We start from the raw sequence: 13,666 nt of genomic DNA on the forward strand, positions 1-13,666 counted from the left end.
AGTTGAGAAGAAATAGGACACTTCTCTGAAAGTCAGCTTTATTGAAGTTACTAGTCCAGAAAATGTATTCAGTAAATCTGGTGATGGAAGAACAAACTTGGGCTCATACACCTTTGAAATTTTTATTTAATCTTCAGTGGTGTTCATCAGGAAATTCTTTCATTGGTGGAATTACTTCTCCAGTCTCCAGAATTATATCACCCTAAGGAAAAAAAAAAAAAAAGCAGCATTTAGTAGACAAATCTGAAATCTGCAGCACTGGAAGTTCCATTCTGCTCTATGTCCAACATTGAATGGAAGAGCCAATTGATCTCTGGCATTCACTTTGAAAGTCTAAAGATGAGTAATCAGTATCCAAAACCTTCTGGTACAAGGGAAAAAATATGGGAAATTTCACTCAAAATATACAGAAAAAACATGAAAGTTATGTCCTCCAAGTGATAAAGGGATAATCTTTATTTTGCATGGCTCCAAGAAATAGAAGCCATAAAAAGAAGCTGAAAAGAAGCATGTTGTGTTCAACTCTTAAGAAGGCAGTCTATTCCTAGCAACTGAATACATAAATGGGTCACAAGTTTTCCATTTGAGTTAATAATGCAAACAGAACACAAACTTTGGGTAACTGGTCCTGGTGTCTTTCTCAAACCCACATAACAATGTGTGGTTGAAAGGGCATGTGCTTTAAATCAAGTAGTGAAACTTCTTGTAACCTCAACAGACACACTGTATACAACTGTATTTTTTTTAAACATTTACTTTTGAAAGTTACAGAGAGAGACATTCTATCCACTGGTTCACTCCCCATATGGCCACAAAGGCCAGTGCTGGGCCAGGCCAAAGCCAGGAGCTTCATCCTGGTCACCCATGTATAGCTTGGGCCTGTGGAAAGTTTTCCACTGCTTTCTCAAGCCATTTGGAACTGGAGCAGCCAGTACCCGAACAGGTGCCCATAATGGATGGTGGTGTCGCAGGCAGCAGCTTTACCCACTATGCCACATTGCCAGCCCCAGCTGTATGCAATTTTAGAAAAATTACTTAACTTCTGCTTTAGCCATGTGTTTAATATAACAAACTCTCTTGGGGCCAGTGTTGTGGCACAGCGGGTTAAGCCGCCATTTGCAATGCCGGTATCCCACATGGGCAAGAGCTAGAGTCTTGGCTGCTCCACTTCTGATCCATCTCCCTGCTAATGCATCTGGGAAAGCAATGGAAGATGGCTCAGCTCCTTGGGTCCCTGCACCCACTTGAGAGACCCAGAGGAAGCTTCTGGCTTCAGTTGTGGCCATATGGGGTGTGAGCCAGCAGGAAGATCTCTCTCCCTCCCTGTAGCCCTTTCAAATAAAAAATAAAGTCTTAAATATATTTGTCTTTTTCAGATGGCCTCCACATAGCTGCCACAGAGTTGAGAGAGGCAGACACATGATGACAAATAAATCAATAACTAGGTATAGAAAGAGAATTTTCTTTCTGCATGTGAGACTGACTAGAAGCAAACACATTAGATGTCTACCAGGTATTTTCCCATGCTTGCCAAATGTTAAGGAAAATGGGTGGTAAAAGAAATCAAACATACAGACTACAAAAGCTTGTGGTATCTGAAATTAAGACAACCTCTGCCATTCAACCTTTGAGCAAAATGCTTATCTTGCAGGCTGCACAAATGCTGAGGAAGTGTGCTTCCCAATACCCATTTAGATGTGGCCTAGGTCGATACTGAAAACCAGGAACCCTCTGGACAGAACCAGGGACCCGGAAGAACAATGAACAAAGGTGTTCCTTCCAGAAAACAAAATGAGTACCCATTCAAGTAGTTTTCCACAAACAAGGGATAGAAGTCTTTACAATGTCTGGCTACTTGGATTTCAGAATTCTTAAGAACAAATGATTGCTGTGCTATCCACACAGGGGGTAGGTATTGTGGCACAGCAGGTTAAGTTGCCCCTTGAGATGACCATACCCCATATTGAACTGCCTGGTTCTAGTCCCAGCACTTCCACTTCCACTCCAGGATCCTGCTAATACATGCTGGGAGGCAGCAGATGATGGCCCCTGCCACCTATGTGGGAGACCCAGACGGAGTTCCTGGCTCTTGGTTTCAGCCTGGCCCAGCCTGAGCTATTGCAGACATTTAGGGAATGAACAAGCAGATGGAAGATATCCTTCTCTTTTTCTCACTCTCCCTGTCCTCTTTTCTGTCACTCTACCTTTCAAGCAGAAGAATGTGTGTGGACAGGGGACATAGTTAACGTGTCTTCTTGGTTCATAGATTCTCAAATCAAGAGAAGTCACATCTGAATCTGACATACTACTGTGCATGATCTCAAGATCTCCTATTTGGAGTTGGTTGCATTGATGGAAAGGAAGTTAAGGAAGGGACTGAGTATGTGACATGCATAGGTAGAAGGAAGCAGAGAGCTTTGGGTGATCTGAAGGATGGGCTGTGGCAGACTCCATGCATAGAAGTTTATGGAAGAAAAGACAGCATATAGATATTTGGGACAGTGAGTTCTGGCTATTATCACTTGAGTAGAAGAGATAACAACCTACTTTTAAACTTAGTCCTTAAAAATACGCTCAGACAACTCTTTTCCCCTACGATGATCTTGGAAGCCTTAAAACCCAGAGGCACAGCTACAAGATTAATGATCACCTATTCACATTAGTCTGTGATGTCAAGAAGCTATAAACTTGTCTTGGTAAGCCAATGAGTAGAGTCAAGATTTTGTTACCACCTATTCTAAAACATATAAAAGTGAGCATTCTTCAGTTTCTCAAAAGGGAAGATTTCCAAAGGGGCCAATGACAGAGAAACAGGAAAGAAACATCCATAATGGGAAAAAGTACAGAAACAGAATTGCTACGTTATCACTGATGTGTTCTTCTGAAGAAAGCCCTCCTTTTCCTTTAAGGGGGAATAGCAAAATAGATGCTAAACAAATCTAAGTAGGAGACCAAATAAATATAAATTACTCAACTGATGATACTAGCAAGATAATTTCCTATGTTGAGACTCCCTGGGCCCTGACATCAATTACAGAGTTCCAACTGGATGGTTAGCCAATTTTGTGGTTTCATTATAATTCCATTATTGCAATAGATAATGGATGAATTTGACTACATCATTTATTTGAAGCAAGAATCAACAGTGAGGGGCCGGTGCTGTGGCGTGCCGTGGCAGGTAAAGCCGCCTCCTGCAGTGCTGGCATCCCACATGGGCACTGGTTTGAGTCTCGGCTTTTCCACTTCCACTCCAGTTCTCTGCAATGGCCTGGGGAGGCAGTGGAGGATAGCCCAAGTCCTTGGGCCCCTGCACCCATGAGGGAGACCCAGATGAAGCTCTTGGCTCCTTGCTTCAGATGGGCGCAGCTCCGGCCATTGTGGCCATCTGGTGGCTGAACCAGCAGATGGAAGACCTCTCTCTCTGCCTCTGCCTCTCTGTAACTCTTCCTTTCAAGTAAACAAAAACAAACAAACAAACAAACAAAATCAGGGGCCGGTGCTGTGGTGTAGTGGGTAAAGCTGCCGCCTGCAGTGCTGGGGGTGGTAAGAAGAATATTCTCAAGCTAGAACCAACAGGGTCCACTGAGGAATCACTCCATAAGCATCCTATATGGGTGCAGGCATCCTATATGGGTGCCAGTTCGAGTCCTAGCTGCTCCACTTCCAATACAGCTCTCTGCTATGGCCTAGGAAAGTAGTAGAAGATGGCCCAAGAGCTTGGGCTCCTGAACCCGTGTGGGAGACCCAGAAGAAGCTCCTGGCTCCTAGCTTCAGATCGGCACAGCTCCAGCCATTGCAGGCAATTGGGGAGTGAACCAACAGATGAAAGACCTCTCTCTCTCTTTCTCTCTCTGCCTCTCCTTCTTTCTCTATGTAACTCTTTCAAATAAAATAATTATTTAAAAAAATCAACACTGAATTTTGTTTTTTTTTTTAATTATAGAATTTAAGTTATAGTAGTTCATTATCTGTGACTAGACAAGAAATTAACATGTTTTACTATGCTAATAATGACCTCACAGCCAGCCAGTAAAAACAAAAACTATTATACAGTCTTTCAATACTGAAAGAACTAATTAACATTTAAAACGCACATGAACAGATTTTAAAATCACAGATGAGGAGCTTTAAAGTCAAACCTTGAAAAAGAGGGACAAAGCCATAGGAGTATGAGTTTGGAAATAACAATTCAGTTGCTGTCAGCATGCTCAGATTTGTGCCTTAAGTCTTTTCAACATGAAATGACACCAGTGAAAAACTTGGTACCTTGAACTCACACTTTAGACAAAGTCTTAACACAAGATTGAAAATAAATGTGTCCATTTCCCACTTTCAACTATAATTGCTACCTCACATTATTTCCTATTTAAAAAAATACAGCAAAAAGAGACACATTTTAGTCTAATGATCTCTTACAGGGAAGAAAAGAGAAAAATAATGAACAAAAAAACTATGAAGTCTTTAGACTTACTGGGAATACTCTGGGCTTCCTTTGAACGATGGCATATGGTTTTGTCTGCAAGAAAAGTAACTGTGTTAATTATGGTGTTATAGTTTCTTCTGAAAATAAATCACATCCCAGATTTTAATTTAAGCACCAAACATTCACAGAACTTGAGACTCTACATCCAATTATTTACTCAACATTCTACGTGGCTATCAAATAGACATCTCACACTCAATCAGATCCAACATAACTTCCCCTGCCCAAACTGGTCCTCTCCATGGCCCTTTAACTCCCCTGCTTATGGAGTGATTCCTCAGTAGACCCTGTTGGTTCTAGCTTGAGAATATTCTTCTTACCACCCCCAGTATCACCACCCTTCTCCAAGACTCTGACCAATTTTTTTCATCTAGACTCCTGCAATGGCACCTGCTGGCCTTGCTGCTTCCACTCTGTGCCCTCCTACAATCCAGTCTCCACAGTACATGCAGGGTAGAGTATCACTCCTGTGCCCTAAGTTTCGTTCTTATTAAAAAGACAAGGTCCTTGTGCACTTCATGAGCACACTTCATGATCTAGCCCACATCCAGTTTTTGACCTCCTAGGACACTTTCCCTTATTGTATTGTAGCCCAGAAGCCCCTTTAACTACCAGTCTGATCAGTCAAGCTTGCTTGTGCCTCAGGGCCTTTGTACTTTGCTATTTTGCTACCTGCAACACTCTTCTCCTAGATAGCTGCTTGGCCCATATCCTCATTGATAAATGTTTCTTTTAAAATATCATTTATTCAGAGAGGCCTAATTAAAATGGTAGCCTCCATAATTAGTTTATTACCCTGAAAATTCTTCTATACACTTGATCCTATAATTTATATTCTTCTTTATATAGCTATATTCTTCTTTATTTATTATCAGTCTCGGCGGGGGGGGGGGGGTGAACATCTGGTACAACAGTTAAGACACAGGGCCGGCGTTGTAGTGCAGTGAGTTAACACCCTGGCCTGAAGCGCCAGCATCCCATATGGGCACTGGTTCTAGTCCTGGCTGTTCCACTTCCAATCTAGCTCTCTGCTATGGCCTGGGAGAGCAGAAGATGGCCCAAGTCCTTGGGCTCCTGCACCCATGTGGGAGACTAGAAGCCCCTGGCTCCTGGCTTCAGATTGGTCCAGCTCCAGCCGTTGTGACCACTTAGGGAGTGAACCAGCACATGAAAGACCTCTCTCTTCCTCTCTCTCTAACTCTGCCTCTCAAATAAATAAATAAATCTTAAAAAAAAAAAACACCTTTTTGAATAAACAAACTTATAAATATAATGTGACACTGAACTGTCTTCAGAGAGATGCAGAATTCAATTAGACAGCAAAGGAGCTGGCTGAAGCAAACTGGCTGCATCTTATTGAAGATGCAAGCCTCAGGGGCCGGCACCGTGGCTCACTCGGCTAATCCTCTGCCTGCGGCACTGGCACCCCAGGTTCTAGTTCTGGTTGGGGTGTTGGGTACTAGTCTCGGTTGCTCCTCTTCCAGCCCAGCTCTCTACTATGGCCCGGGAGGGCAGAGGAGGATGGCCCAAGTGCTTAGGCCCTGCACCTGCATGGGAGACCAGGAGGAAGCTCCTGGCTCCTGGTTTCAGATCGGCACAGTGCTGGCCGTAGCGGCCATTTGGGGAGTGAACCAACAGAAGGAAGACCTTTCTCTCTGTCTCTCTCTCACTGTCTAACTCTGCATGTCAAAAAAAAAAAAAAAAAAAAAAAGAGGACAATGAAGGCCTCCAATTACCCAAACAACAGATTAAGGCAAGTGAGTGGCCTTGGAACTCTACCAACACAAACGTTTAACTAAAATGTCCATCTCTGGTCCAGGAAAAATCCCCTGTGCCAGTTCCTCAGATAAGCAATCATACTAATGTCTAGTGTCTGAATTGCCAACCCAGCAAGTACTTTTCCTAGAAGATAAACAAAAACACAAAATGTCTTAATTTTAATTATTTTATTTATTTGAGAGGCATAGACCAAAGAGACCTTGCAACTGTTTGGATGCCCAAGTGCTGCAACAGCCATAAATGAGCCAGACTGAAGCCAGGAGCCAGGAACTCAATCCAGATCTCCCAACTAGCCGAGCCATCACCCACTGCCTCTACACAGTGTGCATTAGCAGGAAGTTGGGATGGGGAGTTCAGCCAGGACTCAAACCCTGGCATTTGGTTATGGGATGTGAGCCTCCTAAATGGCATCTTAACCACTATGCCAAATGCTTGTCCCAAGATGAGTCTTTTGAATCCTAGAAAAATTTAGTTAATTACAGATATAAAAAAGTGAACTATACCCATAGTACAAACTCACTAATGAGTTCTGAAAACACTGGGACAATCTGTATATTCTGGTGACTATATAGTGCTGGTGACATAAAATAGTCTGATTATGAGAGGTCATAACACATTAGGTTTAGGATCCTAGTTAAGATGCACAGTTGATTTAGATTTGTAATTTTTAAGCTGAAAGTAATTTTGCTTTTAAATTTATAACTAATAAAGTGAGTATTAATTCATATTCCAGATAATTATGACCAGTTCTTGCTCCACATCAAAACCACTCTTGGATGTTACAAAAAACTTTCACTGACAGAAAATAATATTTTTTTCATCTGGGGTTTTATATCCTGAAACAGGGGGGAAAAACAGACAAGAGTATAATGATATAAAGGGGCCTACGGACTTGCAGGTAAACGTAAAAAGTTTTTTGAAGTCCATTAACAATAGAAATATAAACTAATCCCTGAACTCCACTATTGATAATGTTAGATTTTTTTTTTTAACTTAGGTGGTATCTGCCAGATTTCTCTATTACAAAGTTACTTTTTCTCTCTAAGTACTTTGAAGACAGCTCTTTTAAGATTAATTTGGCATCCTTTGATGTTTCTTGGCTTAATTTATTATACCTATGATGGTTCTCAAATAGTGACTTCAAATTCTATCATTCTGTGTCCAGTCATTATTTAGTAATTTGATCTACAAAATTTTTTTTCCTATACCCACTTATTAACTCATTTATTTATTTATATCAGTATGCACTCATGTGTTTTCATCTTTTTATTCAGCTGACTCCCATCTCTTACTATCATTATGTACTTTGATGTTCAAACTGTCTGTCCCAGTAGGAATGCTTCCAAACCTCTCGGTATCCTTTTGATAGGTCCCCATCATTCTTTCAGCACTTCTTTAATTTCTGGCACAACAAAATACTCCAGCGTCATCTTGTACTTTCCCCGTCCCAGCCCTGGAATCAGACATTTTTCCAAAGAGCTCTACATCTTTTTAGTGGAGAAATGTATTTAGAAAACAAGATCTGGGGGCTGGCATTGTGGCACAGTGGGTTAAACCGCTGCCTGTGACGCCAGCATCCCATGTGAGCACCTGTTTGAGTCCCATCTGCTCCATTTTTCATCCAGCTCTCTGATGATGTGCCTGGAAAAGTAGCAGGTGAAGGACCAAGTACTTGGGCCCCTGCCACCCACATGAGAGACACATGACCCAGCCCTGGCCATTGCAGCCATTTGGGGAGTGAACCAGAAAATAGAAGATATCTCTCTCTCTCCCTCTTTCGATCACTCTGGCTTTCACATAAATAAATAAATCTTAGAAAAATAGGTGTGCTAATACTAAAGGGCAGCATGCTCCCAGACCCTCTCAGTGGACACAGCCAGAAAATATATATACACACAAACACTTAGACCTGTATTTATTTCTGAATCTATCAATACATATTAAAACCATATGAATTTACACCAATACTTTCAATTACATTCTAGCACCTCAAGGTCTTTTCCCTTTTCTTATACGTAACTCCCTTTTCTAACAGGGAAAATCCTGAATCCCATTATCACGACCACATGTACTTATCTGATCAGCTTCCCTAAATATAAACAATCTCTGATCACAACAGCCACACCTCAAGACGAATATTCTCTTCACCTCACTACGGTTCTGACACCTTCCTGTGGCCTGCCACCTCCATCACTGGCCACACCACTTTCCTCCCAATGTCCTCTTCTCTCTGCTCAGGTTCTGCTGTCCTATTCCAGGACATTCACTACCACAGCTGCTCCCCAGATAGGTGTGCGCACTTTCCATGCTCGTGCAGCCCAGATGGCAGAATGCCCTCTCCACTGTGTGTCCCAGCACTCCACGCTGGCAGTATCATTGCTTCCCCTTTGCATGCCCTCCTCCCTCTGTCTGAAATCCAACACTCCACACCAGACTGTGCTATCCCTTGTTTTAAAAAGATGGCATCTGGCTCTGTTCCATCAGCAAACACAAGATCTTTCAGTGAAAAAGTTAAAAGCTTTTGGGCACCCTGGATTCTAAATAAAGTAGTAAAAAAATCAGATAACATGAAGGAAAGAGAAATGGGATGGTGACAAAGATAACCATTATTGGGGCCGGCGCTGTGGCGCAGTGGGTTAATTCCCTGGCCTAAAGCGCTGGCATCCCATGTGGGTGCCGGTTCGAGTGCCAGCTGCTCCACTTCCAATCCAGCTCTCTGCTGTAGCCTGGGAAAGCAGTAGAAGATGGCCCACGTCCTTGGGTCCCTGCACCCGCGTGGGAGACCTGGAAGAAGCTCCTGTCTCCTGGCTTCAGATCAGCACAGCTCCAGCCGTTGCGGCCAATTGGGGAGTGAACCAGCAGATGGAAGACCTCTCTCTCTCTCTGCCTCTTCTCTCTGCGTAACTCTGACTTTCAAATAAATAAATAAATCTTTAAAAAAAAAAAGATAACTATTATCTATTTTAAATTTCACCTTGGGCAGAAAAGAAGGGCAGAAATTGTTCTCTTCCCTAGATAATACTAGTAGTATTTGATGGGCTATACCTTGATCATTTAAACACTTTTTCTATAAGGAAATGCATTTCAAGTTGTAAACTAGTACAAAGATTAGTTTTTTGAAAACTCATACTTTGAGGCTGGTGCTGTGGCATAGTAGGCTAAGTCTCTGCCTGTGGCACTGCCAGTTCGTGTCCCTGCTGCTCCTCTTATGATCCAGCTCTCAGCTTATAGCCTGGAAAAGCAGTAGAATATGGCCCAACTCCTTAGGACCCTGCACCTGTGTGGGAGACCCAGAAGAAGCTCCTGGCTCCTGGCTTTGAATCGGCGCAGCTCTGGCCATTGCAGCCATCTGGGGAGTGAACCAGCAGATGGAAGAGTTTTCTCTTTGTCTCTCCCTCTCTCTGTCTTAACTCTACCTCTCAAATAAATAAATAAAAACTTAAAAAAAAAAGAAACTCTTATCTAATTACCTAAGTTTTATTAAGCCTTTTACTTAAAAGTATTCAGAATACTTCAAAATTAGTTTATAAGTGGCAGATTATTTCCACTAAGTAAAGCAGAATAAGACATATCTACATAGGAAATGCTTTTAAGAAAATTAAAGGGAGATTCTAAAAAGCACATACTTAAAATATACTTACATTCACATGATATTTGAAATAATAATGAATAATCCAGGCAGGTATAAGTACATGAGTGAAAGCAAAGATGCTGTGCCGGTATACCTTATAGATCTGTGGGAAAAAATACATAAACAAAATAAGCAGATATCCAATTTTGTTTTGTTTGTAGTGCAAAATAAATTCAGCAATGAAATACCGATGTCATGATTAACAAATCTCTACGTGGCACATATTTCTTTATAGTCTATCGCTAACTTTGCCGACTTGAATATTTTTACTAAATGTGGGGCCTGCAACAGGATACCCCAAAAGTTCGGAGCAAATGAGGTTTAAGACAAGTAGCACTTTTAAGACTGTAAGAAGGCATTCATATATATATATTTAAAAGACTTCTAACATGCTTATTATGTTTGTTAATAATAAAACATGGCATAAATAAAAGAACAATTTTTATTGGATTTAACCAGAGTGATCAAACCTCATCTCTCTACAAATTTCAGATATCTATAATCAACACTACTCATATCTTTCTAGGTGTTAGACAACTTTGAGCACACTGATAGTAGAAAGAGTATGTTTTACATATCAAGTTAGAAGTTTTCCAAGCTCACTCTTAGATGCCTTCCAATGCACTACTTGAAAAGAGAAAGACAACATAAAACTGGAAATGGAAATCTGGGAGCAGGCATCTGACCGGTGATTAAGACACGGGTTTAGTCCGGTGCCTCGGCTCAATAGGCTAATCCTTCGCCTTGTGGCGCCAGCATACAGGGTTCTAGTCCCGGTCGGGGCGCCGGATTCTGTCCCGGTTGCCCCTCTTCCAGGCCAGCTCTCTGCTGTGGCCCAGGAGTACAGTGGAGGATGGCCCAAGTGCTTGGCCCTGCACCCGCATGGGAGACCAGGATAAGCACCTGGCTCTTGGCTTCGGATCAGTGCGGTGCACCGGCTACAGCACGCCAGCCGCGGCGGCCATTGGAGGGTGAACCAACGGCAAAAGGAAGACCTCTCTCTCTCACTGTCCACTCTGCCTGTCAACAACAAACAAACAAAAAAAAGACACCGGTTTAAGACGTGGGTCTTAGATTCCCTGCATTCAATTCCTGGTTCCTAACCCCAGCTTCCCGCTAATGCAGACCCTGGGAGGCAGTGGTGATGGTTCAAGTAAGTGCATTCCCACCACACATGTGGGAGACCTGGTTCAAGTTCCCAGTTCCCAGCCCAGCTCTGTCCTGGGTGTTGTGGTCATTTGGGGAATGAACCAACAGATGGGAGTTGTCTCTCTCTGCCTCTTAAAATAAAAGAAAAAAAGAAACATTTTCATGGTAGCCAATTTGACTAGAAACCCACCTGCCCTTTCAAGCAAAGCACAATTTACAATCTAAGCAGAATTTAACGTATATGATTACATAAGAAAAAAAGTAAAGATCAATTTCAACAAATGATTATTTACTTCTTGAAATCACTATCTGGTGGATAGGATATCAAGTGTCAACCAGTGACCTCTAAAATCACCAAGCAGGGGCCGGGCACTGAGGTGTAACAGGTAAAGCTGCTGCCTGCGATGGCAGAATCCCATGTGGGCACAGGTTCCAGCCTCGGCTGCTCCACTTCTGATCTGGCTCCCTGCTGGTGTGCCCGCAAGAGCAACAGAGAATGGCCCAAGTGCTAGGGCCCCTGCACCCACGTGGGAGATCCAGAGGAAGCTCCTGGCTTCACACTGGTCCAGCTCCACCCATTACAGCCATTTGGAGAGTGAAGCAGCAGATGGAAGATTGATCTCTACCCCCTCTCTAAATCTGCCTTTCAAATAAATAAAGCCTTTTAAAAAATAAGCAAACTATCAGAGATACAAAAGGAGAGAGGAAGCATGAATTAAACAGCTGAATTTTATCACCATAAATATGTGGTTCCACTTTCTCAGAAAAACTTGTACTAATGCTGTTTCACTAGACTTCAAGTCCTAACGCTGTGGCCATTGGTAAATCACTTCATTTCTGTAGAAGCCAGGTACCTTGCATGGAAAACGAGGTCTAGGCACAGTTTCTACCCTATGGAGATAAAGAAGGAAGTAACATATGCAAAACCCTCAGCAGAGTGCAGGCACAATGCCAACACCCAATGTCACCGGTGTAATGGAGGAGGAGGTAACGGAAAGCAATTCTGAGGGGTAGCACGCATCGCTCGTAACTGATAGGATCTAATTAACAGACTTCATGAAAATACACACCAGTCCCTGAATGGGTGATTTTCTACCTAGCAAATTCCAGGAACACACAATTCTGAAGTGAAACAGTGTGTGAAAAGCACAGACAGTGGCTCAGAAAGGCAGGTTTTGAGTCCGACTCACTAGGCATACCAACCGTATGGTGTCTTATGGCGACCACATGAGTTTGCCCCTACCAGCTAGGGGCTCGCTGTGCCCTCGGTACTTGGGTGCAGAGCTAGCGCGTCTCCGTAATCTCAACTTGAAACGTCACACGTGTGCTCTCGAATACTAACATCACTGAGTTGTAACTCCAGCGAATCCTTGGCTGTTCCTCTGAGGGATTTCTACAGCGCAAAACCGAAGGCTCGCTTCCTCGGCCCCATGCTTGACAGCAAAAGGACCTGAGTGCCCCACAACCAAACACCGGTCCCAGCCCAAGCCTCTGCGGACACGACCGCGTCCTCGCTAAACCTGGTTCTCCTTCGCCGAACTGGGGATTCAGGGTACAGTACGATGTCAGCCCGTCCTCGGTGTGGCTGCCTCCGGGGAACCTCCCGTGGCCGGCCGGCGTCGCGATGGGGGGAAGGCACGGGGACGGGGGAGGCCCGGCACTCACCACGTTCCTCCAAGGGGCCTCGTTCTGCAAAAACTTGTTCCAGAAGCTCTCCAAGGGCCACGTCCTCTGCGGGGGCAGCACAGGCTCCCGAGCGCTCAGCTCCTGGTCCTTCAGCCATCGCCTTCTCAGCTCTCGCAGCTGCTGCAGCCGCAGCTTCTCATCCGGCGTGTACCCCGACATGCCGCCGCTGGTGACACGGCGCACCCCCAAACCAGGTTCTTGTCACTGATGCGCGGTCGCCTTCCGCAGAGCGACCTTGCGAGGACGCCTGGGAGCGGCGCGCGGTTATGACGTCACACCAAGGTCCCGCCTTTGCGCTGACAGCCGTGTCTGGGCATGCGCAAACGGTTCGCTGCGTTTTAAGGGGTCCAGACTCCAAGGGTGTGTTTGGGATGGGGCGGGGGTCACCGGAGGGGAGGTCCTGATAAGGAAGAACTGGTGTACTGGGAGCTGGAAGAGTGAGCAAGTCTGGTTCATTGAGTGTAATGTCCAGGTGAAAAATTCTTTGTTTCCCGCTCCCACCTTTGAGTTCCCCTTCCCGGGACCTACAGTCTGACAATCAACCCCCCGCCGTGTTACTTGCCGGTAGTGACCTTGGGCCACTGTTCCTTCATGTGTGCAGATTAATATCTGGCAGGCTCACAGGGGTACATTGATGGAGACCCAGAAATCTCACGGTAAAGCTCTATTTCAAAGATAGGGTGGTGAAAATACGAGAGTGTGTATGGCTGTTCACTGCGGCAGCATTTACAATTCAAAACACTGGAAATTACCTCCCAGTTCCGAACAGAGCACCGGTTGAATAAATTGTGATACAACAAAGCGGTCGTAAAAATTATTAGGCACTCTATATGTAACTGCGGAGTGAACTCCACAGTATATTGTTCAGTGAAAGAAACTTCAGTGGAGAGAAGTGTATGTGGTAACTTTTAGCCCAGAAGGAAAGGGTGGTGGTCATA

The 13,666-nt window shown here is 43.9% G+C and overlaps 1 protein-coding gene across 1 annotated transcript; it reads right to left on the minus strand.

The window, feature by feature from the left end:
* Positions 1-24: 24 nt before the first annotated feature.
* On the minus strand, positions 25-13,039 carry NDUFB6 (NADH:ubiquinone oxidoreductase subunit B6). Its single transcript, XM_002708038.5, has 4 exons — positions 12,708-13,039; positions 9,904-9,996; positions 4,472-4,516; positions 25-202 (listed from the first exon to the last, which is right to left on the minus strand). The coding sequence occupies exons 1-4, from the start codon at positions 12,885-12,887 to the stop codon at positions 134-136; spliced, it is 387 nt and encodes a 128-aa protein (XP_002708084.1). The 5' UTR covers positions 12,888-13,039; the 3' UTR covers positions 25-133.
* Positions 13,040-13,666: the final 627 nt, after the last annotated feature.

This window comes from Oryctolagus cuniculus, chromosome 1 (genome assembly GCF_964237555.1).
Source record: "Oryctolagus cuniculus chromosome 1, mOryCun1.1, whole genome shotgun sequence".
Taxonomy (NCBI): Eukaryota; Metazoa; Chordata; class Mammalia; order Lagomorpha; family Leporidae; genus Oryctolagus; species Oryctolagus cuniculus.